The following is a 27,511-nucleotide window of genomic DNA, read 5'->3' as shown; positions in this document are numbered from 1 at the left end:
TCCCTCTACCCCCCCCCCATCTCTTTTCTTTCCCTCTACCCCCCTCTTTTCTTTCCCTCTACCCCCCCCCCATCTATTTTCTTTACCTCTACCCCCCCGTCTCTTTTCTTTATCTCTACCTCCCCCATCTCTTTTCTTTCCCTCTACCCCCCATCTCCTCTTTTCTTTCCTTCTACCCCCCATCTCCTATGTTCTTTCCCTCTACCCCCCCATCTCCTCTTTTCTTTCCTTCTACCCCCCATCTCCTATGTTCTTTCCCTCTACCCCCCCATCTCCTATTTTCTTTCCCTCTACCCCCATCTCCTCTTTTCCTTCTCTGTACCCATCTTTCTCCCCCTATCTATCTCTGTGCTACCCCCTCCACCAGCTCTATCCTCCCCCCTTCCCTCCTCTTCTCTCCTCCTCTTTCCCCTTCTCTCCTCCCTCCTCGGGTGACGCAGAAACTTTCTAGAAACCCTTCCCATCGTCCTTTGCGTTTCCAACATGGAGGAGCTGACGGTGGAAGTGCGCGGCTCTAACGGAGCTTTCTACAAGGTAAACAGCGGCGAGGGGAAGGGGAGCGGGCGGCGGCCACCGGAGATGGGGGGACGCGGATAAGTCAGAGGGCGGGATAATAACACACACCGTACACACAGCCAGCCGGGAGTGCGGCGGGAGGAGAAGTGCGGGGAGGAGGGGAAGGCCGCGGGCCGAGGCGCTGCATCCCTGGGGCGGCCGGGCCTGGAATGGCGGGCGCCGGGGTCGGGCTTTTGGACGGTGACTGTGCTGGTTGTGAGGGGATTGGGGGTGGGGATGCGGTTGGCGGCGCTCGGTGTTGTCTCGGCGGGGAAGGGGAGAGAGAGAGCCCGCGGGCCGCCCGCACGGAGCCGGGTGTGTAGGCCGCTGGCTTTAGCGCCCCCCTGAGACCCCACCAGCACCCAAGGGGTGTCACTGCATGGGAATGAATGCACTGGTAAGGAGTCGCATTTGACAATGGAGAGGTCACATTTAACATATAAAGGTCTCTGGTACTGAAGGACTCTGCGGATACTTACAATTAAAGCTAATTTGGGACCTGAGGAAGTTTATTGATGTTATACTAAATATGCAGTGTGTGTGTGTGTGTGTGTGTGTGTGTGTGTGTGTGTGTGTGTGTGTGTATGTATATATATATATATATATATATATATATATATATTCCCCTAACACGTCAGGGGTTATTTGATATGTAATATTAGGGCTGTCCTGCACTGGCAGGGTGAATTATCCTGCAGACGCACTTACCAGAATGCCCTCCCACTGTCTCTGTACCTTCTTCCTACCAATTAGATTGTAAGCTCTCCGGAGCAGGGACTCCTTCCTAAATGTTACTTTTATGCCTGAAGCACTTATTCCCATGATCTGTTAATTATATTATTTGTTATTGATATGATAGTAGTAATACGCGACAGTAAAGTGCTATGTACATTAATGGCGCTATATAAATAGACATAACTAGGGGGGCAATGGGTTGGGTATTGAGTATTTGGGATGGCTACTCCTCCTTTCTACACTGATTTGTAGTCAGTGTCACTGATTGGAAAGCAAGTCACCCTCAAACGGCATCTGGGAGGCCACTGGAATGGAGACTTCTTTTTAAAAAAAATAAATGTATTATTATTATTTTGCTTCAAACAGCGTTATGAGTTGACTAAATAAAAGTAACAGGTCACAGGATATCTGCGGCTATTTTAAACTGCAGGCGGCCCAGCTTAACAAGCCTAGGAGGCATATATAATGAAAGGAAGTCTTGTAGAGTACATATCTTAAACTATTCCGAAGCGCTCACACGTCAATATTGTTACTGTCGCGTTGAATTTAATTCAGTGGCATATTAACCAGATTTATAGCATAGTTGTAATTCTCTGTTTAATGGTGGTGTACATTCATTTGAGTAGCCATGTTAGTTCCTGCAAGAGTTACAGTTCCTTGTAAATTTTTGATAACTGACAAATCGTGACCTTTTGCTGTCCATGAAGCTCCATTCATATGAACACATGCAATGTATTTGTGGATATTGATGTTTTTATTTAGAGGTATCACAAGAATCCCAATGATCGGTAATCGTTAAAAAAATAGGTTGAGATATAAGCAATGCTGTTGAGGTTTTGGAAACATGAGATTTTCCAAGACATTTCAGAAATGAAACTCCTGTGATACTTTTAGTTCTTGGGTAACATGGCTTTGACATCCTTGCACAAGTGATAGGACTAACATTTGGTGTATGCATCCATACAAGATAGTATAATTGAGTGGCTTATTTGATTGCCTCAACAATGTGGTCTGACTTAGTAGGCGATGACTCTGATGATGGTCACTTTAAATTGTACACGTATTCTTCATTTTATTTTTTTTCCTGGTTACAGCTGCATTTCAATATACAGTACTTAACCGTTTCAATTATCAGCACCATCATTAGTGTTGTAATCTATGAGATTTTTTTATTTATTTTTTCTCCCATAGACCTTTTATTTACAGTGTTAATCTATGTATAGATTTGGGCAATACAATTCTCCAAATAAGAAAAATATTGATTTTTTTTTATTGCAATAGATCTCTTCAATAGGAAAAAAGACTAACTTTTTTTTAAATGTTAAAAAAAAAGTAGTTTGAAAGGTATTTCGCTTTAATTTTTATTACAAGTAAATTGTTTTTACATAAATAGATTAATGTGTAAGATGTCCTGTATTAATGAACGGCAGAGATGGGGGAAGGGATTAAGAGGTAGGGGAAAACTGATCTTCTGTGGAAGGAGGGGTGCTGCAATAATTGAGGTGTGGTGTAAAGGGCGGGTGCTGGGATCCCCTTTATATCGACAGATCTGCTTTTATGTGGCTGATGTGCCTTAAATTGTATCTGTCCCTAAAACGTCCATGATTGACAGTAATGTCGTGCTCATAAAAATAAACACTGACTTATTTTTTATTATGACAATATTACTATTATATTGGTATATTGGCCAGTTTCAGTTTAATGTTAATTAACTCATCTGCTAAGACAGCGGTGCGCAAACTGGGGGCGTGAGACAATTTTTTTGGGGGGGCTCACTTACCCAGCTTCCGTGTCCACTCGTCTCCATGACAATGCGGCGTCAAACAATGCCGTGTAGCTATGTGATGTGACGTCATTTGACGCTTGTTGCCATGGAGACGTGACGTCACATGACCCAGAGGCGTCATATGATGCCGCAGGGGGGGGGCGTGACAAGGGGGGGGCAGGCGCGCGGGGGGGGGGGGGCAGCGCAGGAAGTTTGCGCACCCCTGTGCTAAGACAATGATTTGTTTTGGTCAGCATAATGTATATGATCTAAAACTTTCTCTTTAGCACAAGTGGCTGGCTGTACAGCCTGTATACTTGAAAAGCAGTAGATTTATGAAACTACCAAGATTAGGAATAGTTTGCTGAGTTTGTAACAAGAAAAGACACCTAAAGTATGCTGCAAGGGAGGTAAGAGTTTCAGGACAAAATATGGCAGCAGCTGCTCCCTGTCACTCTCCCTTCTAAGGCTCGCTGTCAGCTATTTGAAACATGTTAGAGCCCTTCTATTTTTAAACTGGCCTTCCTTTAACATGTGGTGAGGGTATACTTGGTTAGTTTATGAATGTATAACATTTTGTGACAAGATGCTGTTGCTTCAAGAGTGAATTAATTTCTCAATTTACAGTCTTGTATCTCTTAACTTCCTAAAATGTTTGCTTATTCAATTGTAGTAAAGGTTTCGTTTTAGCTGTATAATTGGTGAGCAGGATAGTGGCCACGACGACACCATATTTATTGTATTTTGTGGTTGCAGTTTCATTGTAAGCCTATTTGTTGGTGTGTTTTTTTTACCGATGCCACATTACTGCATTGTTGATGCACATATACAAAAAATGTTTTATTGCTGAAGGTTTTTGTCGGTTTTGCCAAACGCACATCAGTGCCATTTCTTCAATGAGAACCATTTATGTAATACTGTTCAGTATGACCAGTTATACTTTACATGTATCAAGAAGGTATTCTTTGCTGAATCAATCATATAAATAACAAATAATACAAATGAAAGATCATGGGAATAAGTGCTTCAGACATAAAAGTAACATTTAGGAAAAGGAGTCCTTGCTCCGTAGAGCTTACAATCGAATTGGTAGGAGGAACATACAGATACAGTAGGAGGGCATACTGGTAAGTGCGTCTGCAAGGGGCCAAACTTTATGTATCAGGTGTATAGTGTCAGCCACGGAGCTACTCATATGCTTCGATAAGCAGGTGTTTTTAAGGTGGGTCTTACAGGTGGATAGAGTGGGTGCTAGTCGGGTATTGAGGGGAAGGGCATTCCAGAGGTGTGGGGCAGTCGGTGAGAGGTTTATGGCGGGAGAGGGCTTTGGATACCAAGTGGGTAGAGTGAAGACATCCTTGAGCGGAACGCAAGAGTCGGGATGGTGTATAGCGAGAAATTAGGGCTGAAATGTAAGGAGGGGCAGAAGAGTGTAAAGCTTTAAAAGTGAGGAGGAGAATTGAATGTGTGATACAGGATTTGATCGGAAGCCAGTAGAGGAATTTCAGCATTTCATTACATTGAAGAAACTTGGTTACATTTCATGTCCTATCTGTGAAGGTGGTTGGTCTTTCCTAATTTGAGAACATCTCCGTGCAGAAGGAGTGTAAATAATTATCCTGGTGGTCTGCAACAATGTTCTTGAGGAAAGACTGTAGCACAGATGCAAGAGGCACACTCAAGGAAGGAAAAAATATTATGGATCTTCAGAAACAGCTGGTTACACAGGTCAAGATAAACATTCCAGGAATACCTTGATGCATCATTTTCCTGTGTGTTCCTCCAATCTGTGAAGAGATCATGATGGTTTCTCCAGATCTTGCTACAGTGTATCAGGGCATTGTGACAGACTACTTGTATACTTTATTTGGAGAAACCTGTCATTTGAACAAAGTTGTGACTCGGTGTCTAATTTACCAGCTAAATATTTGTTAGAAAATATGTTGTATTTATATCTCGCTGTTTAGTGTACCGCATAATGTGTATTTTATAGTGCTGTTGTCTTTAAAATCGAGGCGTAACCTTCAGGAGTTTCACTTTCTTTTTTCAAGAAAAGGCTGTTTGCGAACTTGCGAACGTTTTGAGATGCCTTCAATGTTCTTGTTGCTACGCCTCTGGTGTCATGGATACCATGGCATGCAGCATATCAAGGGCTGTGCAGCAGAATATCGGTCAATACACTTCAACCAATCACTTTCATTTGATTAAGCCCTCCAGTTAAAATGTTGGCAAATTCTAGGACTTGCTATATATAGAATTGGAGATGGTTATTGTTGGTTTCAGCTATTGTTGAAGCTGAAGGTATTCCATTCAGTCCTCATACCTGTTGCACAGATAATTAGTGCAAGCATACCTATCAGGGTCACATGGAAATCATTTAAATAAAATATTTACTCATGGAAACATACCTTTTTGAAGCTAATTAATAGGGGCAAAGAATATTTCTTGCCTTCCGCGCTGAAATGATTTTATGTTTTCCTGCTTGTATATGAACTGATTATGGTATATTTAAGCATTTTTTTTTGTTTTGTTTTTTGTAAGGGGTCTCTGGAGCTGAACACCAATCATTTCAGCTCCGGGACCCCCTGCTTCCAGTGATACTTAACTCCATAGCGAGTGCTGTAGCCTCTCCAGCTCTCATACAGGGTTCAGATTAGAGCCGCTTTTCAAAGCTCCCGCGCCCTATGGGCCAATAGGAAGCCATGACGTCATCCGGTGCAGCTTCCTATTGGCCCGCGTGAAGCAGAGCTTTAAAAAGCAGAGATACCGGCATCCCCTTCTGAGGTATCTCTGGAAGCAGGGGGTCCCCAGAGCTGAAATTAATGGGGTTAAGATGCGGTGCCCTGCTTCAATACTATGTAAAAAAAAAAAAAGGCGCTTGCATTGCCTCTACATTTGTGAGTTAATAAATCAACCCCCTTCTGCTTTATAAAGTGTGCATTGGTGTTTCTAGTAGCCATTTGGGATGAGTCACCAACAGTGAGTCAGTGACAAACGGCGGGGGTTTTTTTGTCATTCTTTTATAATCTGCTTTCCTATATAAATATGCAAATGTAATTTCTTGTGCACAAAATTAAGATTATGATGCATATTAAGGTTATCCTTGCACTGATGATTGTAGCATAAAGTAGACAAGGGTTATTTGAGCATCCAAAATTGCAATAACAATTTGCATGACGGCTGTTGTTCTTAAAGATGCAAGTCTATCCTTAAGAGTGATGTGTACTGATAAAGTAGTTCATAAAACCAATCTTGTTTCTTCTTTATTTATTTATTTATTTATTTTTTGTTATTAACGTGTAGTGTTTATGATGTCTAAAGAAAGTCTTGTTGCCCAGACTAAGCCTATCAACTGTTTTTTTTTTTGTTTTTTTAACAAAAAATAAACCTGTAATTCGTTTGACGGGTGGTTTGTTAGAACAGCGACCTCTGAGTACATGAACATAAGGCTTTGGTCCCGCTGCGTGCGGGCGCGCGCCACCGTGTGCGCGTTACTCACCTGCAGGGGATTCCTCCCGATTCCGTCCCAGTCTCCCCTCGCTGCAAGGCTCACTACGCGCTGTGACGCGTCGGCCGCCAGGGGATGCAAGAGAATTGCGATCTTGAGCGGTGACGCGTCACGTGCTGCGCTGGTGAGCCTATCAATGGCGGGAGCTGGAGCTGTCAGCCTCCAAAAGTTAAGAGAGGGGTGTGTGTGTGTGTGTGTGTGTGTGTGTGTGTGTGTGTGTGTGTGTGTGTGTGTGTGTGTGTGTGTGTCTCGATGGAGGGATCAGCTGTGAGGGCATGTGTAGGGGGGGGAGCTGCTTACCTTTCAGCCGGCAGTATCACCCTCCTGCAGCCCGGGAGACCGACCCCCGCTGCAGCCATCCGCTGGGGGGGGTGTATTGGACGGGAGCTGTGGAGGTGGGTGTATCGGACGGGAGCTGTGGAGGGGGGTGAATGGGGGGTCTATCGGACGGGAGCTGTGGAGGGGGGGGTCTATCGGACGGGAGCTGTGGAGGGGGGTGTATCGGACGGGAGCTGTGGAGGGGGTGTATCGGACGGGAGCTGTGGAGGGGGGTGAATCGGACGGGAGCTGTGGAGGGGGGTGTATCGGACGGGAGCTGTGATGGGGGGGAGTAGCACTCCGCTCAAACCACGCCTCCCCCGGCCGCCGCTCCCGCTCCCTATAGACTGCAGAAAGCCTCAAGTGCCTCTCCACGCGCTGCCTGTCTCCACTGCGGGCGCGGGGTCTGAGGCTGTGGGGCCTTAGCCTAACACATTCTGACCGTTGAGCTTCCTTTTAAAGCCTAAAAGGCTATTAAAATAAAATGTTAAAAATATATATTTAAACGAGATCATAGTAAACGTTGCCAAACTGAAAGCTGCACATATTCAGTGCTCTCTTAATCTGCCTTCAGCAGCTCTGAAAATTCTCAGTAGTTGGCTTATATGCGATAAAATGAAATACTTCCCTGATTGTTATATTTACACACACCTCAATTCCTCGTTGTTTCATACATTGTATAACACCCTCTCGAGTGTAAGCTCTCACGAGTAGGACCTTCATTACCTTCTTGTATCTGTTTACGCTCATCTGTCCTTATTTGGTATGTCATTCTGTTTATGTAATATACATAGCTGTACTCCCATTGTACCGCGCTGTGGAATATGTTGATGCTTTTCAAGTAAACGATGATGAATCTAACTGCAGTGTGAGCTTTCATAGAATAAGATATCAGTGGAATCCTTGTGGTAATGCAAATTATGACTAGATTTTATAGAAATGTTCCTGACTGTAACTATCTCTAACCACCAAATTGATAAATCTGTTTATCTTCATATTGTGCAATTCCATAAACATCTATTTCCATTATTGCTGTAGGGATGTCCACATATACTAATCGTCCCAGTTCTTCCTTCCATTTTCAGCATTTTGCACTAGAATAGTTCCCGCTTAAATTGTGAGGCGTAGAGTAGCAACTATGCTACTCGCAATTTTTTTGGAGTGTTTATATTTTTTTCGCCTGAACTGGTCTTTGGCACTGATTAGGAGTTCCATAACATGCAGAATATCTCCTTCCCCCAGTTCATGAATGCGGGGTGCGTGCCTGCTCTGGCACCCAATAGAAAAGCGCCAGCTCATCGATATGATTTTGTCGCTTTCTAGTTTTGACCCAGATAAAGATTTGTTCAATTTTCAAGGAACCTACTGTACACTATCTTAAGTCCATTTTACTATGAACTGGATGTCTACAGAGGCAGGTGGACCACAGATCAGCTCTGAGTAACCCCCTGATTTAGGTTGTGTCAAAAAATAATGTATAAAAGTAATTTTGGGTAGGTATTGCTGCTTTAGTGGTTTAGACCAGTGATTTCCAACTTTTTGGGATTACAAAATCCTATGTGAAATTCTGCGGAAGCCCCAACCTCTGTAATAGCGTATCTGAGATCAGATGCATTGTAAGGAATCCCAACCCTCTCTAATAATGCTTTGGAGATCAGAGCATTTTCAATTCTTCCGTATTTGGTACAATTTTCAAATGACCAGAAAACGGCAGAGCAATCTTGTAATGCCCGCAAAACCCTGGTTGAAAGATATTGGGCTAGACAGTTAAAACATTTGTCTGAAAACTGACATTGCCTTTCACTGGCAAAAGCTGGAAACTTATCTACCAAATTTGCACCTAAGTTTATGATAAAACTTTCTATTGTGTATTTTAAACCAATTCAGCCTCTTTGAACTGTATTAAAATATTATAGTCAAACACTACTCATAAGGAAATGGGTAGCTAGTAAAATAAGGTGCATGTTTATTTTGTATTAAGGTCTATTAATATAATTAAATGCTTAAGTTTTGTTGTTTTTGTTTTTTTATTATTTTTCTTGACTTGGGTGCTTATTTTGTAGTAACCCTTAAAGTTAAACATTGGTAAAATGATTTTTATTATCTGTCAAAACAGTTTCCAGTCCATAACTTGACACTGTTTTTTTTTGTTTATCTTTTCCCCCTCCTTGCCCCTCAAATTATTGAATCTAATATCAAAGATTTGTGCAGAGAGCACCAGTGAAAGATGTTGGGCTTGTTCTATAGTTGGCACGCGTGTGTGAACGCTCGTGCCGCACACTGTGTGTGTGTGTGTGTGTGTGTGTGTGTGTGTGTGTGTGTGTGTGTGTGTGTGTGTGTTGTTTGAAAGTTAATTTATTATATAATATTTTAAAAATGAAAAAAAAACACGTGAGAATAAATTTATTAACATGCGCAACTTTGATAAATATATATACACACATTGCAGCCTTACTGAGCGGCGTGAAAAGATTATTTTCGGAGTCCCCCCGCGATTGTCCGTCTCCACGCTCACTGCCGTGCGCGTGCGGCCCTAGTATAGAACGGCTGGTTATCCACAGCCAATTATAAGTGTTGCGCACGGCGGAGCAAGCGCGCCCACTATATTATGGGCCTAACACACACCTAGGTGTGACTAGTTTTTGTGTCCTTTTTTCCTGACCATTTGCAAAACCCTCTTGCTGCGTAGCCATTGGATAGTTTTGAGTCCATATACACTGTAGCGGCAGTTCGGGCCGGCCTCAGGCAAACATTAATTGAAGTTGATTGAAGATTTCAGCTGATAACCGCTCGAGCAAGGATATCATTTAAAATCTGACCTGTTGGTGGCTCTTGAGGACTGGAGTAGGCACTGGCACACCTGGTTTAGAATATATTGTATTCCCTCCCTGTTGGCAGTAAATTCTAGTATGGGGACAAATCTAGTTCTGGTCTTTAATGTGGGATGCCTTTAAAAGTTGGTAGAAGTGAAGACATTGGAAATGCTGTATATCAGGTAATTGACGGTTTCTTCCCACCGCTCCCTTTTTTTTTTCTCTCTTCTTCCCCTCCCTCCCTCCCTCCCTCCCTCCCTCCCTCCCTCCCTCCCTCCCTCCCTCCCTTGGAACTGCATTAGTAACATTGTAGCACTTTCACTTTTTGGGATAAAGGTTATTTTTGTTGGCTCAAGTTGTAGAATTTGTAAAATGTTTCTTTTTACAGGGATTCATCAAAGATGTCCACGAAGATTCGCTCACTGTCGTATTCGAAAACAAGTGCGTACACCCTTTTTGTAACTTATTAATGTACAGTGGTGAGAGTTTGAAAACCCCTTAGGATTTTCACATATTTCAAACTAATTTTATTTAAGTATTAATCCCCGAAGAACAGGGCATTACTGACCAATAATGCCCTGGCAGGAAGAGTTGAAGGCCTGAAGCGAAGCCGAGGGTCTTTAACCCAGCCAGGGCATTATTGGCCAGTAATGCCCTGTTCTGAGTGGATTATTACTATTATAGGCTAAATGTAGGCTTATTTTTTATTTAATTTTTCATAAAAAAAGATACATTTTTTTTGTCATATTTATTTTTATCAGCTTGATTGTGTACATTCTTATGCTTTTACTGCAGGTTTATTAAAAGGAAATTGTACATACACACACCCCCTCTATATACACACAAACACACTTTGCAATCCCCCCTATACACTGCAGCCCCCCTCCTACACCCACAAAACACACTGAAGCCCCCCTCTGCACCCACAAAACACACACTACAGACACACAAACCAACAAAACAGACTCTGCCACCTCTACATCCACAAAACACACCAGCAGCCCCCTCCCTACACCCACTGCAGCCCCCCTGTAATTCCACACACTGCAGACACACATACACCAACAAAACACTGCACCCCTCCTCCACCCACAAAACACACAGTGCAGTCCCTCCCTATCTACACACACACAGGCGGACCAATAAAACACTGCTGGCCCCCTTTACACACACAACAGACACACAAACCTTTCCCCTCCCTCTCCTGTGCGGAGCTCTCTTCAGGCTGGCTGGGGGAGGAGTCAGTGCCTTGCTGGTGCCTCCTGTCCAATCACCTCCCCTGTCTAAGAGCTGATGTCACTCTTTGTGAAGGAGAATTGAAAGCTGATTGGCTGAAAAACTTGGCAGGGTGCCAGAAATTCCGTCCCATTACTGATTGGTTAAAATTCCGGGCATTATCCAATCGGAGAGCAGGGATTTCAATAATGCCTGGAATTTAACAGCTTTAGCCTGTAGTAGATCTTAATCTAAGTCCTAATAATAGGTAACCTGATCAAACAAATGACACAAAAAACATGATACTTTTTCAACGTTTATTTATCCACAAATGATTCCACATTCAATATCCATGGATGTGAACTTTTTTAGATTTCAGGACCTGGTGGCACCCACTTGAGCAGCAAGTGTTTCCGGTAACTGCTGGTCAGTCTCTCACATCGGTTTTGAGGAATTTTGGCCCATTCCTCCTTACAGAACTGCTCCAACTCTGGACATTTGAGGGCTTCCTTGCATGGAAAGCTCGCTTCAGGTCCTGCGCAAACATTTCAATGGGGATTAGGCCATTCTAAAACATGGAATTTCTTCTTCTGCAGCCATTTTCTTTTAGATCTGCTTGCATGTTTGGTATCATTGTCTTGCTGCATGGCCCACTTTTGCTTCAGCTCAGGGACGGATGGCCTGACATTCTCCTGCAGGAGTCATGGTTGTGTCAATGATGGCAAGTTGTCCAGGTCCTGAGGTAGCAAAGCAGCCACCTAACCATCACACTCCCACCACCATGCTTGATGGTTGGGATGAGGTTCTTCTATTCAAATGAAGTGTTTGGTTTTTGCCAAACAATGTTTCTCATTGAGGCCAAAAAGTTCACCCTTTGCTTAGTCTGTCCAGAGAACATTGTTCCAGAAGTTTTGTGGATCATCTATGTGCTCTTTAGCGAACTTCAGAAGGGCAGCAATGTATTATTATTATTATTTTTTTTTTGAGAGCTCCTGGGTAGAGTGACTGTGGTCTTGAATTTATTAATTTGTAGATTATCTCTCTAACTGGAGCCCCAAATCCTTAGAAATGGTTTTGCAACCCTGTCTAGACTGATGAGCATCAATAACTGTTTTTCTGAGGTCCTCAGAGATTTATTTTGGTCGGGGCATGATGTGTTTCCACACACCTGTATGGTGAAGATCAAACTCACAAAGTTTCTGATCTTTAATATAGAGTGGGGCCTCCCAAACTCACACCTACAGACGTGCCTAATTATTTAAATACCCGATTCTAATTATCCCCTTTAATTTAGCTGATAAAATTGGGGTTTCACTTACTTTTCCATGTACCCTGACTCTTACTCATTGTCTAATGTATACATCATTTTGTTTCAAAGACATGAAAGTGTTTAATATAAACCTTATTGGATATTCAGAAAGGTTATCATGGAAAAAAACTATGGCATTTCTGTAATTATTATTGGGGTCACAAACTGTCTCGCTACTGTATGTGCTGTTTACCTCTAACTAATATTATTTTATAACCCTAAAACCCTAGCTGGCAACCAGAACGTCAGGTTCCATTCCATGAGGTCCGCATGCCGCCCCCGTCTGACATTAAGAAGGAAATTACAGAGGGAGATGAAGTGGAGGTAAGTTAATGTTTATCAATTTGGTGAGCTGTTATTTATTATCTTAAGTGCTGCATTGATAACAGAATTGTATATTGTACTGCTTTGCCTTGGGTCCAGTACTGTGCAGTTCTGGTCATCTGAGATTGCTACAGAACTTTATATTGTAATAGTTATTTTTATTGTGTAATTCAGAACTTGGGGTCATTCTTTCGTGTGACTCCTCTTCCTCACTCCCCCGCCAGTTACGAAGACCGTGTCATTTTCACTGCCTATGGCATCGGCAAGGTGGGATGTACAAAACCGAGCAATGTTAAAAATGAGGTTGTCTCTGTCCATGGGTCTCCTGTGATAGTGACGGCAGCCGTCATGCCATGGAAACTCTTCCTTCTGCAGCACTGCTTATTGTGATTGACGTTTTTAGTTTAATCATTTGTAATATATTCAATATTTAGAAAAAGTGTTTAAGCCATGGCAGTGGTAAATAAAGGGACAGGTAATTGTTGCTGACCGTTTTATAGGCAAATTTAATGTGTTTTGTTGATCTGTTGCTATTGTAAGTTCTTGTTGGTCTTTAGATATTCCCTTTTCTAATAACATAACAGAAAATCTATATCTAATGAAACGTTTGCGTTTCTCTCTTGCATAAATAGCAAACTTTGGCTCCAAACTTGTGAAGCTAAATAAATTCATATTTGTTTAGGTTTACTCCAGAGCAAATGACCAAGAACCTTGTGGATGGTGGCTTGCTAAAGTCCGGATGATGAAAGGAGAGGTAGGTTATTGCTCATATACTGCTGAAAAATGAGGCCACTTGGACAACTGACATGAGAACCGTTGTCAGTTAGAGGACATAAAATGCATTTGGAGCTGTGTGCTTATAAACTTCGGCAAAGACTGCCAGGAAGTGCTTGGCTCGAGCAGTCTTCACTGCCATTAAACTATTAACTGTAAAACGATGAACATTTGGCAGTGTTACGATTGGGGTTCTCTTTAAACCACAGTTCAGGGGTGGCCAACTGCAGTCATCCAAGGCCACTAACAGGTTGGGTTTTAAGGATATCGCTGCTTATCACAGGTGGCTCAGTCATTGACTGAGCCACTGATTGAGCCACCTGTGCTGAAGCAGGGATATCCTTAAAACCTAATCTGCTGGTGGCCCTTGAGACTGGATTTGGCCACCCATGCCCATAAGCATTGTCATTTCAGTCCATATGCAGACCCATTAATTCAGGACCTTTTGACAAGTCCAGGACACCTTCTCTAATTTTAAATTCTGCTTAAATCAACTCTAAGCTCCTTCCTGTCATTGAGATTCTGTTTCACCAATATGATTCCCATATCTCATATTATTGCACATTTAAGATTGCTAGTTGCCTGCTTACAAATCCCTGCAGTAAAATGAAGTGGAGTATATTTTTGTGGGAGAATGACTTAACACGTTTTATTTTTTTGCCCCTAGTTTTATGTTATTGAATATGCTGCTTGTGATGCTACCTACAACGAAATAGTCACGTTCGAACGACTTCGACCTGTGAACCAGAACAAAACCGTAACGAAGAATTCTTTCTTTAAATGCGCAGTAGATGTTTCTGAAGACCTAAGAGAAGCGTGAGTTACCTTGTCAACAGCAAGTTTACTTGAATAAACACTATATATTTCTAGTTGTTTGGGCTTTCAACTTGGTTGCACTTTTGGCTACTCTAGATCAGGTCAAGTAAAGTTGTTAGTTTTGTTAAAGAGAAATGTTTGCATAGTTATGTTGACCTCCCTTCTTTTTTTAATATATATATCACACTGTCCAGGTGCGCAAGTGAAAGTGTCCATAAAGAATTCAAGAAAGCTGTTGGAGCGTGCCGGGTGTACTTCCATACGGAGTCCAATCAGTTAGTGATATTGGTAAGACCGTTTGTACCTACACATTAACAGTCTGATTTTGTATTCAACCAAGAAAGATCCATATATTCGAAGCCTGCTGTTCAGTAGAACTACATTTTTATTTATGCCATCCAAATGTTTCGGCTCAACCAGCACAGCGTTTATTGCATGGTTAGCAGTGTTTGTTGTTCCTCTGGTTGTCATAAGGAAGACATTTGAGTGGGAAATATTTGGGAAAATGGCAGGAAAAATGGAAGTATTTCCATATAACATTACTCAGTGGCTACAGTAAGGAGCATTACCGTTAAAAATGTCGTATGTAAAATGTGAGTGTTGCCGTTTTGGATGAGTACCTGTTTTAGTTGGCTTGGTTTATTGACTATAATTGGAAACTTGCTTTCCCCTTGACCTAAAATGTACAACTGGACATATCTGTTGACATCTGAAAATATCGAACATATTGAACTGCAATTATTACGGTGTGATCTAGGCGTCTAGTAAATTAGGGTAACACCTGTCAGCCTTTTCTAAGTAATGAGCAACAAATGTTTTTTAATGGAAGGCAGGATGGCTGAAACCCAATCCAGTTTGGAAAACCCAAAGCATTCCTGAGTCCCTTTGGCATGTCTACATATAGACAAATGGTTTTTACACCACTTCAAATCAGTATTTGTTTTAAACTTTTTTGTGTTTTGTGAAATCGGAAGACAAACAAGCAAAAGCACTTCCGTATGGATACGTATCTGTTTTAGATAGAGTTTTCATCTTAAGCAGCAATAAGGCTTACATTTTTTTTTTGTTATTGGGGGGGGGGGGGGGGGGATATATTACGGGCTTCAAGCAGGGGGCCTCTGGAACTGAACTGTTAATTTCAGCTAAGGGACCCCCTGCTTCCAGGGATACTTACCTCTGTAGGGGGTGCCGGTATCTTTTCAGTTTTAATGTTCAGTCACACAGGCCAATAGGAAGCCGCACTGGATGTAGTCACAGCTTCCTTTTGGCCCACGTGACGCGGGACATTTAAACGCCGCCATTATGTTAGGTACACCGTTTCGCTGACTGCAGAGATACCGGCACTGCTACTGGGGTAAGTATCTCTGGAAGCAGGGGGTCTCCGGAGCTGACATTAAAACAGTCCAGCTCTGAAGACCCCAGGCTTCAATTCTGTAATAAAAAATAAATTAAAAAGCAAAGCCCATAGGCTGCTGTAAATGGCAAATTATGCACAGCAGCCGGGACTCTGGGATAATACCCCAGTTGAATTGTGTAAATACAAATCTAAAGATGTACTGCAATAATTATTGCACTCGCCGGTTTAATAACTAATGGTGTGGCGTAGTACTGTTAGAGATAAAAGGGGTCCTCCCTCGCCCCGCTCCCTAGTAAATTGATTGTCTCCATATGTTATCACACATAAAGTCAATGTAAATGTTTGAATGTAGTTTTAATCAGCACAATATAATTTTCTATTTCAAGTCTGCCAGTGAAGCCACAGTGAAGCGGGTGACTATATTGAGCGACATGCACTTGCGCAGTATCCGCACTAAACTGATGCTTATGTCCAGAAACGAAGAAGCCACCAAACATTTAGAAGTAAGTTATTTTGCACTGATTTGTATTTCCTAACTTAGTGAAGAATTTCCTTCAAACATTTTATCGGAGGGTAGGTGTTTTAATATACTTCAGTGCGAACTTCGTAGGGTTAATTCAAACTTCGTACTAGTTTTGTTTTTTCTGGCCCCCGTCCCCTCCCAATTTCCTGTTGCAGGATTGTGACCGGGGGTGGAGGTGGTCCTCTACAGCTGGTTTCCTCTTTTGGAGACCCCCTGGTCCTCGGAGCTACTTACCAGTGAAGTTACCAGGTTTAAATCTCCCTCCAGGGGAAACAAAATTGTAGCCAATGGGAAGCCGCAACATAATTGGTCGCCGATTTTCTATTGGGCGGCCATTTAAATCCCCTTGAAAAACAAAGTCATGCTGGTAACTTCACAAGCAAGCATCTCTGAAAACGGAGGGTTCGCCAGAGCTGAAAATAGTCCGGTTTCACTGGTTCCAATCCTGTAATAAATACACTTCCTTTTTAATCGTACCTTATAACAGAACTGATGTTTTGCCCCAAAACATTAATTGTGTTTATGCAAACTATTTTCCTCTTTCAATGTTATATTTTGAAATCCATTTTTCTAATTTCTAATTTGTGCTTAGTGTACAAAGCAACTTGCCTCCGCATTTCACGAGGAGTTTGTCGTTCGAGAAGATTTAATGGGCCTGGCCATAGGTACACACGGAAATAACATCCAGCAAGCCAGAAAGGTTCCCGGTATTACTGCTATTGAGTTGGAAGAGGACAGTGGCACTTTTCGAATCTACGGGGAGGTAAGGGCACATTTTTATTGGATTTCTCCCTGATGACAGATTAACCCCTTTACTACTAAGGTTTTGGGCAGGATATTCTGTTCCTTTTCCAATTGTCCCTGTAACTTGCCAACAAAACCAACTTAGAGTGTTTTATAAGCTCTTCTGTATAGCGATTCCCTTCTCATGTAGAGTCCCTTTTTATCCTGCGCATGTACAGTGTATACACGGTGCTATGTAGTAATGTAGCTCGATGTTTGAAGTGAATTTTCAGGATTTGAGTGCAGATGGTGCAGCATGCCATACAGCAGGTGTGGCCAACTCCAGTCCTCAAGGGCTACCAACAGGTCAGGTTTTCAGGCTATCCCTGCTTCAGCACAGGTTGCTCAGTCGATGAATGAGACACCTGTGCTGAAGCAGGGATATCCTAAAAACCTGACTGTTGAGGACTGTCATTGGCCACCTTTGCCATACAGTATAGTGGATTGCAGGACATTTCTTCATTAAATTAGTTTTATGTTTCCACAGAGTACTCAGTGGCACTAATATATAGATTCACGCACGCACACACACCACACTTATTAAGGTTATGGTGGGTAAAAAAAGTGACAAAAACCCTCCACAGTAAAGCATACAGCAACTGTAAATATTACTGTATATTCTTTTGCATGTCTTAGACAGGTCTGCAACCCTGTCTTTCACCATTATCGCCCAGCACACAGCACTTCCACTGCAGCAAGGGATTCTGGGAAATGACATGCAAATGAGCACACAGTGCCGCCTTTTATCTCAAGCTCACATTACATGAACAACCCTTAGGCCAATGCATGCTGCTTTAAACACCGCTTTTAAGCAAGGGCTGGGGTGAGATGCAAAGCCAGTAAACCCACTCAGACATTTCCCAGAATCCCTTGCTGCAGTGGAAGTGCTGTGTGCTGGGCGATAATGGTGAAAGACAGGGTTGCAGACCTGTCTAAGACATGCAAAAGAATATACAGTAATATTTACAGTATATATATATATATATATATATATATATATATATATATATATATATATATGTGGCACTGTGTGCTCATTTGCATGTCATTTCCCAGAATCCCTTGCTGCAGTGGAAGTGCTGTTTGCTGGGTGATAATGGGGAAAGGCGGGGTTGCAGACCTACCTAAGACATGCAGATGAGCATACAGTTGTATTTACATATATATATATATATATATATATATATATATATATATATATATATATACACGCGCGCGCGCACACATGCACACCATTTAGCAAATTGTGTTAAAGTTCTAACTCGTGTACACACATTTCTGTGATTAATCTGTCGTCTGAGGCAACTGTGTTGAATCACTGTCCCGTGGAAATCTGAATGTCTAATCCTGTCTCAAAAAACCAGGCTGTGAAATTGAACCCAAACTTAGACTAGATTTGCACAAAGGTACACATTTTGACATTCGGATCTAATAATAGGTGCCTCAGTATTTTAAAACCCTGGATGTTTCAAATCTTACTCAAGAAGCAGGTTGCGCCATCATTAGACTTGATTCACAATGGTAGTTTTAGGGAAGGCATTATGTGCATGTTGTAGTCCATTGTAAACGTAAGCTGTTGAATCTGTGTCTTGGTTTTGTAGAGTGCTGAAGCAGTCAAGAAAGCCAGGAGTTACTTAGAATTTGTTGAGGATTTCATTCAGGTCCCTAGAAATCTTGTAGGTAAGTGATATTACATTGCATAATTAATGTAATCGTGCTATATTCTTAAAGCATGTGGCCAAATATATCCGCCTGCTGTTCCAAACTTTACCATCCACAAATATCCCAGCATTTCTAATTATGCAAGAATACAATTTGGGCTAAAATGTTACTCTCTTATTTATTTTGTTTCTCATAGGAAAAGTAATTGGGAAAAACGGAAAGGTGATTCAAGAGATTGTGGATAAATCTGGAGTAGTCAGAGTGCGGATTGAAGGAGATAATGAGACCAAGCTACCCAGGGAAGATGTAAGTTCATTGTAATAATCACCAGATAACCTTCATGATGAGTATGAGATGTTGGAGCAGGGGTGGCCAACTCCCAGTCCCCAAGGGCCACCAACAGGTCAGGTTTTAAGGATATCCCTGCTACAGCACAGGTGGCTCAATCAGTGTCTTAGTCAACAACTGAGCCACCTGTGCTGAAGCAGGAATATCCTTAAAACCTGACCTGTGGTAGCCTTTGAGGATTGGAAACTTCTTGAGCTGTACCCCCCCCTGCCCGGCAGCCACAGCATTCGCGCCCCCCCCCCCCCCCTCTCTCCAAAGACTTGGCGTCAAATAACGCCACAGGTCATGTGACGTCACGTGACCCCCGCGGCCTCATTTGACACGCATCACCGGCAGAGCAGGTAAGGGAGTTACAGAGGCCTTGCGCGTCCCCAGGCATTTTATTTAAATGCCGTGGGGAAGAGCGCAGGGCCTCTGTAACCGCCACGCCCCCCTAGAAATTCTTGCGCCCCCAGTTTGTGCGTCACTGTTGTAATGGGCCTCCACAATGGAGTTCTCGACATCGTGTCTGCTCTACAAATTCTTCTAGTGACATTCTGCAGTACAACAAGGGCACAGTGATCATCATCTACACATTGATTTTTCTGCACATTCTTGTAATGTTAAAAGGTCCTTTCTCTTCTCATTACAGGGCATGGTTCCATTTGTTTTTGTTGGAACCAAGGAGAGCATTGGGAATGTGCAGGTCCTGTTAGAATACCATATTGCATACCTAAAAGTAAGTTTCAAGCATATCCTTTTCCCATTGAATTGTAGTGCTGATGGTAACAATGTGCGAGTAAGCCAGTGCGGACATCCTGAGGCTTACCTGTGTGTTCTTGTTTGTTTATGAATCGTCTAGGAAGTAGAGCAGCTTAGAATGGAAAGGCTCCAGATTGATGAGCAGCTTCGTCAAATCGGTATGGGCTTTAGACCATCTTCAAGTAGGGGAACTGAAAAGGAAAAGGGATATGTAACTGATGAAAGTACAGCATCATCTGTCCGCGGGAGCAGATCTTACAGTGGCCGGGGTCGAGGCCGCAGGGGCCCAAATTATACGTCTGGTTACGGTATGTCATTGTTCAGGAGATTAAGAATTTGTCGTTTTTAGTAAACAGATGCACCCGAATGACTCATTTTGTGAAAAGGCTTGGGATCAAAATGTAAAAGTTCACTAATTGCAAGTCTTTTTTTACAGGAGCGCAGGGTTTTTGTATTTGTTTTTCCATAAAAGTGTGGCCAATTCCCTTTCCCTAGCAGCACACGCCATAAGGCATTGAAAGCTATATAGTGTTACGAAGGCAAAGGAGGGTGGGTAACACTGGCGGGAGAGGGAGTAGGGGTATGATACCTTTTATTGGACCAACAAGTAGTTGATATGTTACAAGCTTTCCAACCTGTCAGGGTTCTTCACCGGGTCTGGCAGAAATACAGAAACCCAATATTATATACAGTGTGTGTAAGAGGGATATCTGGTTGCAATGGATGTTGAGAGGTAGACTTACTGTTATGTGGGGCGTATGGAGCCTGATTTGTTTACTCCTGTGTGGGCGGGGCTCAATTTCCCCGTTCATTTATTTTGCATTATGGGGCTGAAATAAAAAAACACCAAATCCTTTATTCTGGAATCAATTTGCACTGTGAAGCGATGTCTGCAAATTTGTGAGAAACTAAATAATGTTTTGAGATTTTCAAGCTTTTTAAACCTGAATGTTTTTTTTTCTTCAGCCTCGGATATATTAGGTGCACGACGGAGTGCGTGGTGTCGCGTGTGCCTGCCCCAGAGGCGACCCGTGGCTTTTGGGATGGGTGTCGTGTCACGCACGCTTGCCCCAGAGCCGACCCGTGGCCTTTGGTATGGGGAGGCGTGTCCGTGACGTTGCTGTGACGTGGTGAGGGCTTTGCCCTCATTGGCTAAACTGCTCACGTGACCCGGCTGTCGTGCGACCAAATAAAAAAATTGTCCCCTCCACAATCGTGAGCGCCGTCGCTCGCTGTATGGCCTCCCTCATAGAGGTACGGCCTTTTGTTTGTGCCGTCGCAGGGAGGTTGGACGCGGCCTTAGTTGTGGGGATTCCATTGAAGTACTTTGTAACTTTCCTGAACCATCCACACACAGGTTGATTTGTCTGACGTTGGCATTAAAGGTTTTGAAAGATGCCCCCCACACAACCCTAAATATGTCTTCATTATTTTTTTCTGTTTCTTAAATGAACGTTGTTTAACTAGTTTTCTTCTTTGTTGAAAGGTACAAACTCTGAGCTTTCGAATCCTTCTGAAACTGAATCCGAAAGAAAAGATGAGCTGAGTGACTGGTCACTGGCCGGAGAAGATGACAGGGAAAACCGCCAGCAGCGTGACAGCAGAAGGCGCCCTGGCGGGAGAGGGCGCAGTGGATCGGCTGGCCGAGGTCGCGGAGGATCCAGGGGCGGCAAATCTTCCATCAGCTCTGGTATCATTTATTGCTGTATTTCGCCTTTCATCATTTCCTAATATATCTGTTATCCTAATTTCCTAATATACATAACATGTCTGTTATGTAAAGACTTGATCGACAAATCCTTTATGCAGTTGTTTCTAAGAGCAGCTGACCGGTCATGTAGCTGGGCTTTCCCTTGGTGTTTTAAGTTACAGGTATTTGTGGTGTCCTTATCGCATCATCTTTGCCTAACATTTGATATTCACATTTCTGAGTTTTTGTACTAAAATGTAAGCACATGGTTACGGTTTGTTGTATTTAAATACATATCACTTTAAGGCACATTGAAAGCAATTTGTTCTTTTTGCTCTAGTAAATCGGATGCTGTTTCAGTTTCCAGGAGACCAAACAATCCTCTGACTTTCATTATGTAGTTAGGACTGACTTTACACATGCTGGTTACACCAGGTATTGCTATAAATCTCGCTGATTTTAAAGGTTCATCTTCCCTTTCTGTTTAAATGGTGAGAACCGGTGATATCCCAGCCAAGCACAATTGGCTGTCAGTGGCTCAGTCTACAGCTGAGCCAGATTGAGCTACCGGTGCTGAAGTTGGAATATCCTGAAGACCTGTTGGGGGGGGGGGGGGTGGGGGAGAGGACTGGAGTTGAGCACTCGGCTCTAGAGGCTAACGTGATTCAGCGGCTTCGGGTGATGGGTCGCCATGGCCACAAGGTGTCAAATGACGTGATGTCACATGACCCCGCTGCGTCATTTGACGCTGCACAAAGGTGGTGGGGGGGCCATGAGCACTGGGGGAGAGCGGGCAGGGGGGCGCACACCAAAAGGTTGCTCACCTCTGCTCTAGAGGACCCCTTCCCTGCTTCCATGTAAGAAAAAAATGGAGGTTATTTAAGGTGGATTGCTTCTTTGTCGTATTAAGTCCTAGGCCAGAGGTCATGTAGCTCAAGTTTTCAGGGTCTTTAGGGGTATTCCTGCTTCAGCACAGGTGGCTCAAACCCGATTGAGCCACCTGTGCTGAAGCAGGAATATCCTTAATATCTGACCTGTTGGTGACTCTTGAGCACTGGAGTGGCCGCCCCTTGCCTAGTGCATGGCCATAGTTCTGGCAGAGGCCATTTTACCAAGATAAACATCCCGGTGATAACATTCCATTTGTGTAGAATTCCGCTAATGTTTCTCTTGGAAGCACTAGTATTTCTATGCATGCTTCAACATTTGTGTGAGCAAGTGTTAAGTGTATGCATCTCTGCATGTTTAGAAACGTTTTGGCTAACTTGGTTCTCATTCTCAGTGCTTAAGGATCCAGACAGTAACCCGTACAGCTTACTTGATAACACCGAATCTGACCAGACGGCTGACACCGACGCAAGTGAATCTCACCACAGCACTAACCGTCGCAGGAGATCACGCAGGAGGAGGACTGATGAAGATGCGTCGCTGATGGACGGAATGACCGAGTCTGACAATGCATCAGTTAATGAAAATGGCTTGGGTATGTTACCAGGTTACAAACTTACTCCTGGTATTAGTGCTATCACTTCAGACTAATTACAGGTTAGATCAAATTAAAACCACATTATTTACATTTCCTCATTTGTTCTTTTTTTGTGTGTAATACAATATTGAAGCACACTTTGTTTTTGCTCTCAGAGTAGTTAAGATTTTGATAAACTTTACTGTTGCAGATAGTGAACAAAAACCCCAGCGACGCAATCGTAGCCGCAGGCGTCGCTTCAGGGGTCAGGCAGAAGATAGACAGCCAGGTAATTGAAGGGGTGGAACTATTGGTAACTAATATATACAGTATTATGCATGAGAATGCTCTGCTTCTACCTCAGGTATTTTTGCAATATATTACTTGGTGTGAAAGTTACCTTTAAATGCACAAAGTAAAACCCTGTTAAAATACTGTAATGAGTCTACTTGAATTACTAAAATGTCACCACTTGTTAATTGGAACTGCATAAAGCCGGTGTCTACCATGATCTACTACCCTGCTTTTGTCATGTTTTCTGTTTTGATTAACAGTTGATACTAATACTTATGTGTTGACAAAATACATTATCGTTTGAGTTCTCTCAATTTGGGTTGTTTGCTGATTGGTTATTATTGGGGGCGGGTGGGGTTCTCGGCTTTAAATTGTGCCCTTGTTTCCTGTATTTTATTTTCGACAGTACTGCTTAAGATATCAGTTTTGAATGTTGTAATCCTCCTTTTGATGTCTTATTTGATGAATTTCCAAAACATCTCAGGCATGTCTTGTTTTAATGTAATGCTTTCCCTATTAATGACAAGACCTGACGCCTATTTGTCATAGTTGTTTTACATTGGCGCTTGAACATTTAAATGACAATTTCTAATGGCATTGCTGTACAATGTCATGTTTGTATTGACAATCCTCTCCCATAACAGTTACAGTGGCAGACTATATCTCAAGAGCAGAATCTCAGAGCAGGCAGAGAAACCTACCTAAAGAAACTCTGGCTAAAGGCAAGAAAGAAATGGTGAGCTGTGTAAATGAAATGATTCGCCCCTTTTTATTTCAATAATACAATATAAACTGCGGCAAAGCAGAAACTAGTTCTTGTTTAGAATAATATGGTGTCTACATAGAGCCTGTATCACCCATGGCAATTCTCATTTATTAGCTATGTAAGTTGATGTCTTGAACACCGAACAAAATATATTAATAAGTGTTTAGGTGCATGTCATTAGTTATCAGTAGAAACTACAGAGCCTCCTTTTTGTTTTCTAATTGTTTTAAAGAGCAGCAGGATGCGACCAGGCAATTTTGAGGGCCGATTAGGTCCTGTTACTGGCACCTGTCCACCAGTAAGAACAGTGTTTGAGAGGATAAGTTTACTTTTGTTAATATTGGTGGATATGCCAGACTTGGTATATTGTTATAAAATATTTACAGCATTTGAACATTTATTTTATAAGCTTAGCCTGAAATTCTGGAAGCTGTTTTGTTTTCAGTTATTCAAATTAGAGACTTCATTTTTTTTTTAATCCTTTATTAGTATTGGTGTACATTAACCCTTTAGCACAGGGGTGACCAACCCCAGTCCTCAAGGGGCCTCCAACTGGTCGGGTCCTCAGGATATCCCTGCTTCAGCACAGGTAGCTCAGTCAACGACTGAGTAACTGATTGAGCCACCTGTGCTGAAGCAGGGATATCCTGAATATCCGACTAGTTTGTGGCCCTTGAGGTCTGGGTTTGGCCACTCCTGTTCTAGCATCTAGGAATGAGGATTTAATCGTGCATGCATTTCAAAATTCCCTCCCAGGGTCAATTGTGTATTTGCAGTAGACCCAATAATTCAACACAGATCATGTGTTAGCTGTTTGTTTTTCATTGCTGGCTCATTCGAAACAACTTTCCATATTCAGGTGAAGGACGTAATTGAAGAACATGGGCCAACAGAAAAAGTAACAAATGGCCCAAGAGGTTCTTCTGGTGACGATACTTCAATGCCACAGACTAAAGCTCAAGAAAGTGCTGCAAGCTGTCAAGAAGGAAGTAATCAAGAAGCCATACTGAATGGGGTCTCATAAACTGAAGTTCCTAGTTTACAGTTCCTTTACATTACATTTTACAATAGTGCTTGTACAAGCTTGCCAAAGATAGATTAAGGATCGCCAGTCTACACCACACTTTCAGTTCCTCCATTTGGAATAAAGAAAGAGGAGGGATCCTGATAAAAAAAAAAATAATAATAAAAAAACAAAAAAAAAACATATGTTAAACATAAGTTGATACCTACTGTGTTCTAAATACATCATCAGATGTGCCTTGAGATAGTATACGAAACATTAAAAAAGAAGTGCTGGCTATAGGAAATGTTGTTTTGTTTTCAAAATATGGCATTGATGGGGGGGGGGGGATCCTGCATAATCGTTATGAAAGCAATTAGCTGCTTTTGTTACATTTTTAATATGCAACCACTTCTTCACCTGAGGAAAACTAGAAAAAAAATGCAGTCTAAAGTATTTTGCACTGAATTGTAACTCTCCATTAGTTAGGTCTGGAAACTGGTCGTTTTAATACGTGTTTTTTTTTTTTATTCTTTTTTTTTTTTTTTCTTTAAAAAACAAAAGCTGTGTTTTGAGGAAAAACTGCAGACCACTGGAATACAGACATAATCCTCTGCAGATTGGAAGATACTGGCAGTGACTGTTCTACATTGGGGCTTTGTTTGGTTTATTTATTAAACTGTACAGTATTTAAAAATCAAACATAGCTATAAACACTAAACCGAACTTAGTCGTGGCCACAAAGGCAAAATCCTAACTACTGAAAAGATCAATTTCCAGAATGTTTATCCTGTATAAACTGCATATGTTAGTCCTTAGTATGGTATTTTTGTTTTGGTTGTTTGATGTGCAATATGTTTTTGTATGCAGGTAGTAAAACAAAAAAACAAAAAAAATAAACTTTGATCTTCCATTTTTGATTATCAGCCTAGTTTCCTATGGGGGAGGTATGAGGACGTTAACCCCTCCTCTGCCAGAGAGGCTGCTTGCTTCCCCTGCCGCTGGAGGGGTAACAATAGTGCGTACACCTACCGAATGAGATCTGGTTCCGAAGGGCAATTTTGCATAATTTAGCTATTTTAGAGATCTATAAATGTGTAACATAAGTAGGTATTGATAGAGGTATAATTTCATTTTTGTACTTTAACCATTTTAATTGAATTAACATTAGACATGGCACCTGTAAAACTTTCACCTAATTCTTCTGATTTCGGCCACCTGTCGGGTGCAGAAGGATTAACCTGGACAGAGATCCACAAATGACACGTCTTCCCAGCACACGCCTTGCCATCCTATTCTGCCTGCTCCTGATGCTGCTACAGTACCTTTGCTAGCCTCCTTCCCCATTCATTAACACCATGTGTTCTTTATTACTTTGGGCTGAGTTGCTTGCTGGCCTTTCTCCGTTTGCACTCCCCTCCTAATGTAGCTTGTACCATGAGAAGCGGCAAGAGTTCTGTATTGGCCCGAATATAGTGCTGTTTTTTCCCTAAAAATGTCCTTCTGAAACCTGTACTCGTAATTCTATGTGCAGCCTACCACCTCTTTTATTTTTCATGTAGAACACCTTCAAAACTTTAGGGTGGTATTATGTGCGAGGCCGTACTGTATTCGGGCCAATACGATAAATACTTATTTCTAAAAGGGTAATCCAGCCAGGCCAGTTAATCAGCCTTGCATTCATTCAGTCGTAGAATAGGAATCCATAGCACGCCAGTCTTTATTAGTTTGGGTGTTTGACAAGGCACTACCTGTTTTTTGAACACATTGAAAAGCCACAAGCACTGAAATGATTATTCAAGCCAGTATTTGTCTTGTATGCATTAAAGACGCAAGCCTCCTAATAAAAAAATTGAGAAAACCACACGAAATTGATGCACTCATTGCAGTCATTTTTGTTTTGCACTCCGGGAAAAATACAAACAATCTTTGTAGCTTCTTAAAAGGCACTATCAATAAAATGCTTGTTTAATCTAATTTCATAGATTATGCCTTTTAAAATAAGTATTCTCCAGTTGTTAGGAAACATGAACTTGGAGTTGTTTGTTGTACGGTTTATTCCAACCAGTTAAGCAACAATGCTTTTTTACTTTTTTTTATAGATAAATACAAAGGCTTGTTAGATATGCAAGTCTCAAACTTTAAGGGTAATATATACTAAGCGGTCTTCTCCCATTAAGATGCCTTCCCATATGTTCTATATGGGAATAAACATTCAGAATTAAGTTCTCTGTGATGTTTTTAAAAAGTCTACTTTGTTTAGACCACAGCCACTTTAGAAATGGTGTATGTGATCTTTTCATTATACCTACACTATCCTGGGAATTGTTTTTGAATCTTAGTTAGAAAAATGTTCTGAGCAGTAAAAAGTAATGTTTAGTTCTGTGTGTACACACCACCACACTCGATCCTTGCGGGGGCCTTCATCCAGCAGTGGATTGTCATGGGCTGCTACACATGGGTGTGTGTATATATGTAGTTCTATATACAGTACAGGAAGACTTCTAGCAAACAAGTGCCATGGGCCATCTTGGAAGTGATGAAGTGATCCTTTGTATAACAATGACAGGGTTGTAAACTGGTCTTCAGTGTAAGCAGAAGAGGCGGGTTCACTACTGTACATCGAGAGAGCAATGATCTTGAGCGTCCCTAGAATACTAGCAAAAGTTCCATAGTGGATTCAGGACCAGTGTTGGCAGCCTTGAGAAAAATTGTAAGTCTTGTTTTAATCCTTTTTCTGCACAGTC

The 27,511-nt window shown here is 42.0% G+C and overlaps 1 protein-coding gene across 2 annotated transcripts; it reads left to right on the top strand.

The window, feature by feature from the left end:
• The first annotated feature begins 431 nt into the window (after positions 1-431).
• Positions 432-25,679, top strand: FXR1 (FMR1 autosomal homolog 1). Of its 2 annotated transcripts, XM_075570714.1 has the most exons (17): positions 432-534; positions 10,083-10,135; positions 12,449-12,542; positions 13,225-13,296; positions 13,984-14,132; positions 14,327-14,420; positions 15,876-15,992; positions 16,605-16,775; positions 18,397-18,475; positions 18,654-18,763; positions 19,437-19,523; positions 19,647-19,854; positions 21,033-21,236; positions 22,519-22,719; positions 22,913-22,990; positions 23,640-23,731; positions 24,621-25,679. In XM_075570714.1, the coding sequence occupies exons 1-17, from the start codon at positions 484-486 to the stop codon at positions 24,783-24,785; spliced, it is 2,025 nt and encodes a 674-aa protein (XP_075426829.1). In that variant the 5' UTR covers positions 432-483; the 3' UTR covers positions 24,786-25,679. The 2 variants fall into 2 exon arrangements, with proteins under 2 accessions (XP_075426829.1, XP_075426830.1); XM_075570715.1 differs by lacking the exon at positions 22,913-22,990.
• Positions 25,680-27,511: the final 1,832 nt, after the last annotated feature.

The sequence above is a fragment of the Ascaphus truei genome, chromosome 14 (assembly GCF_040206685.1).
Source record: "Ascaphus truei isolate aAscTru1 chromosome 14, aAscTru1.hap1, whole genome shotgun sequence".
Taxonomy (NCBI): Eukaryota; Metazoa; Chordata; class Amphibia; order Anura; family Ascaphidae; genus Ascaphus; species Ascaphus truei.
The sequence above is the reverse complement of the archived record's forward strand: the minus strand, read 5'-3'. Positions and strand labels throughout refer to the sequence as shown.

Coding starts and splice junctions, on each gene's coding strand:
- FXR1 (XM_075570714.1), top strand. CDS start 484: ATGGAGGAGCTGACGGTGGAAGTGCGCGGCTCTAACGGAGCTTTCTAC. Junction 535..10,082: donor CTAACGGAGCTTTCTACAAG/GTAAACAGCGGC, acceptor TTCTTTTTACAG/GGATTCATCAAAGATGTCCA. Junction 22,991..23,639: donor GGCAGAAGATAGACAGCCAG/GTAATTGAAGGG, acceptor CTCCCATAACAG/TTACAGTGGCAGACTATATC.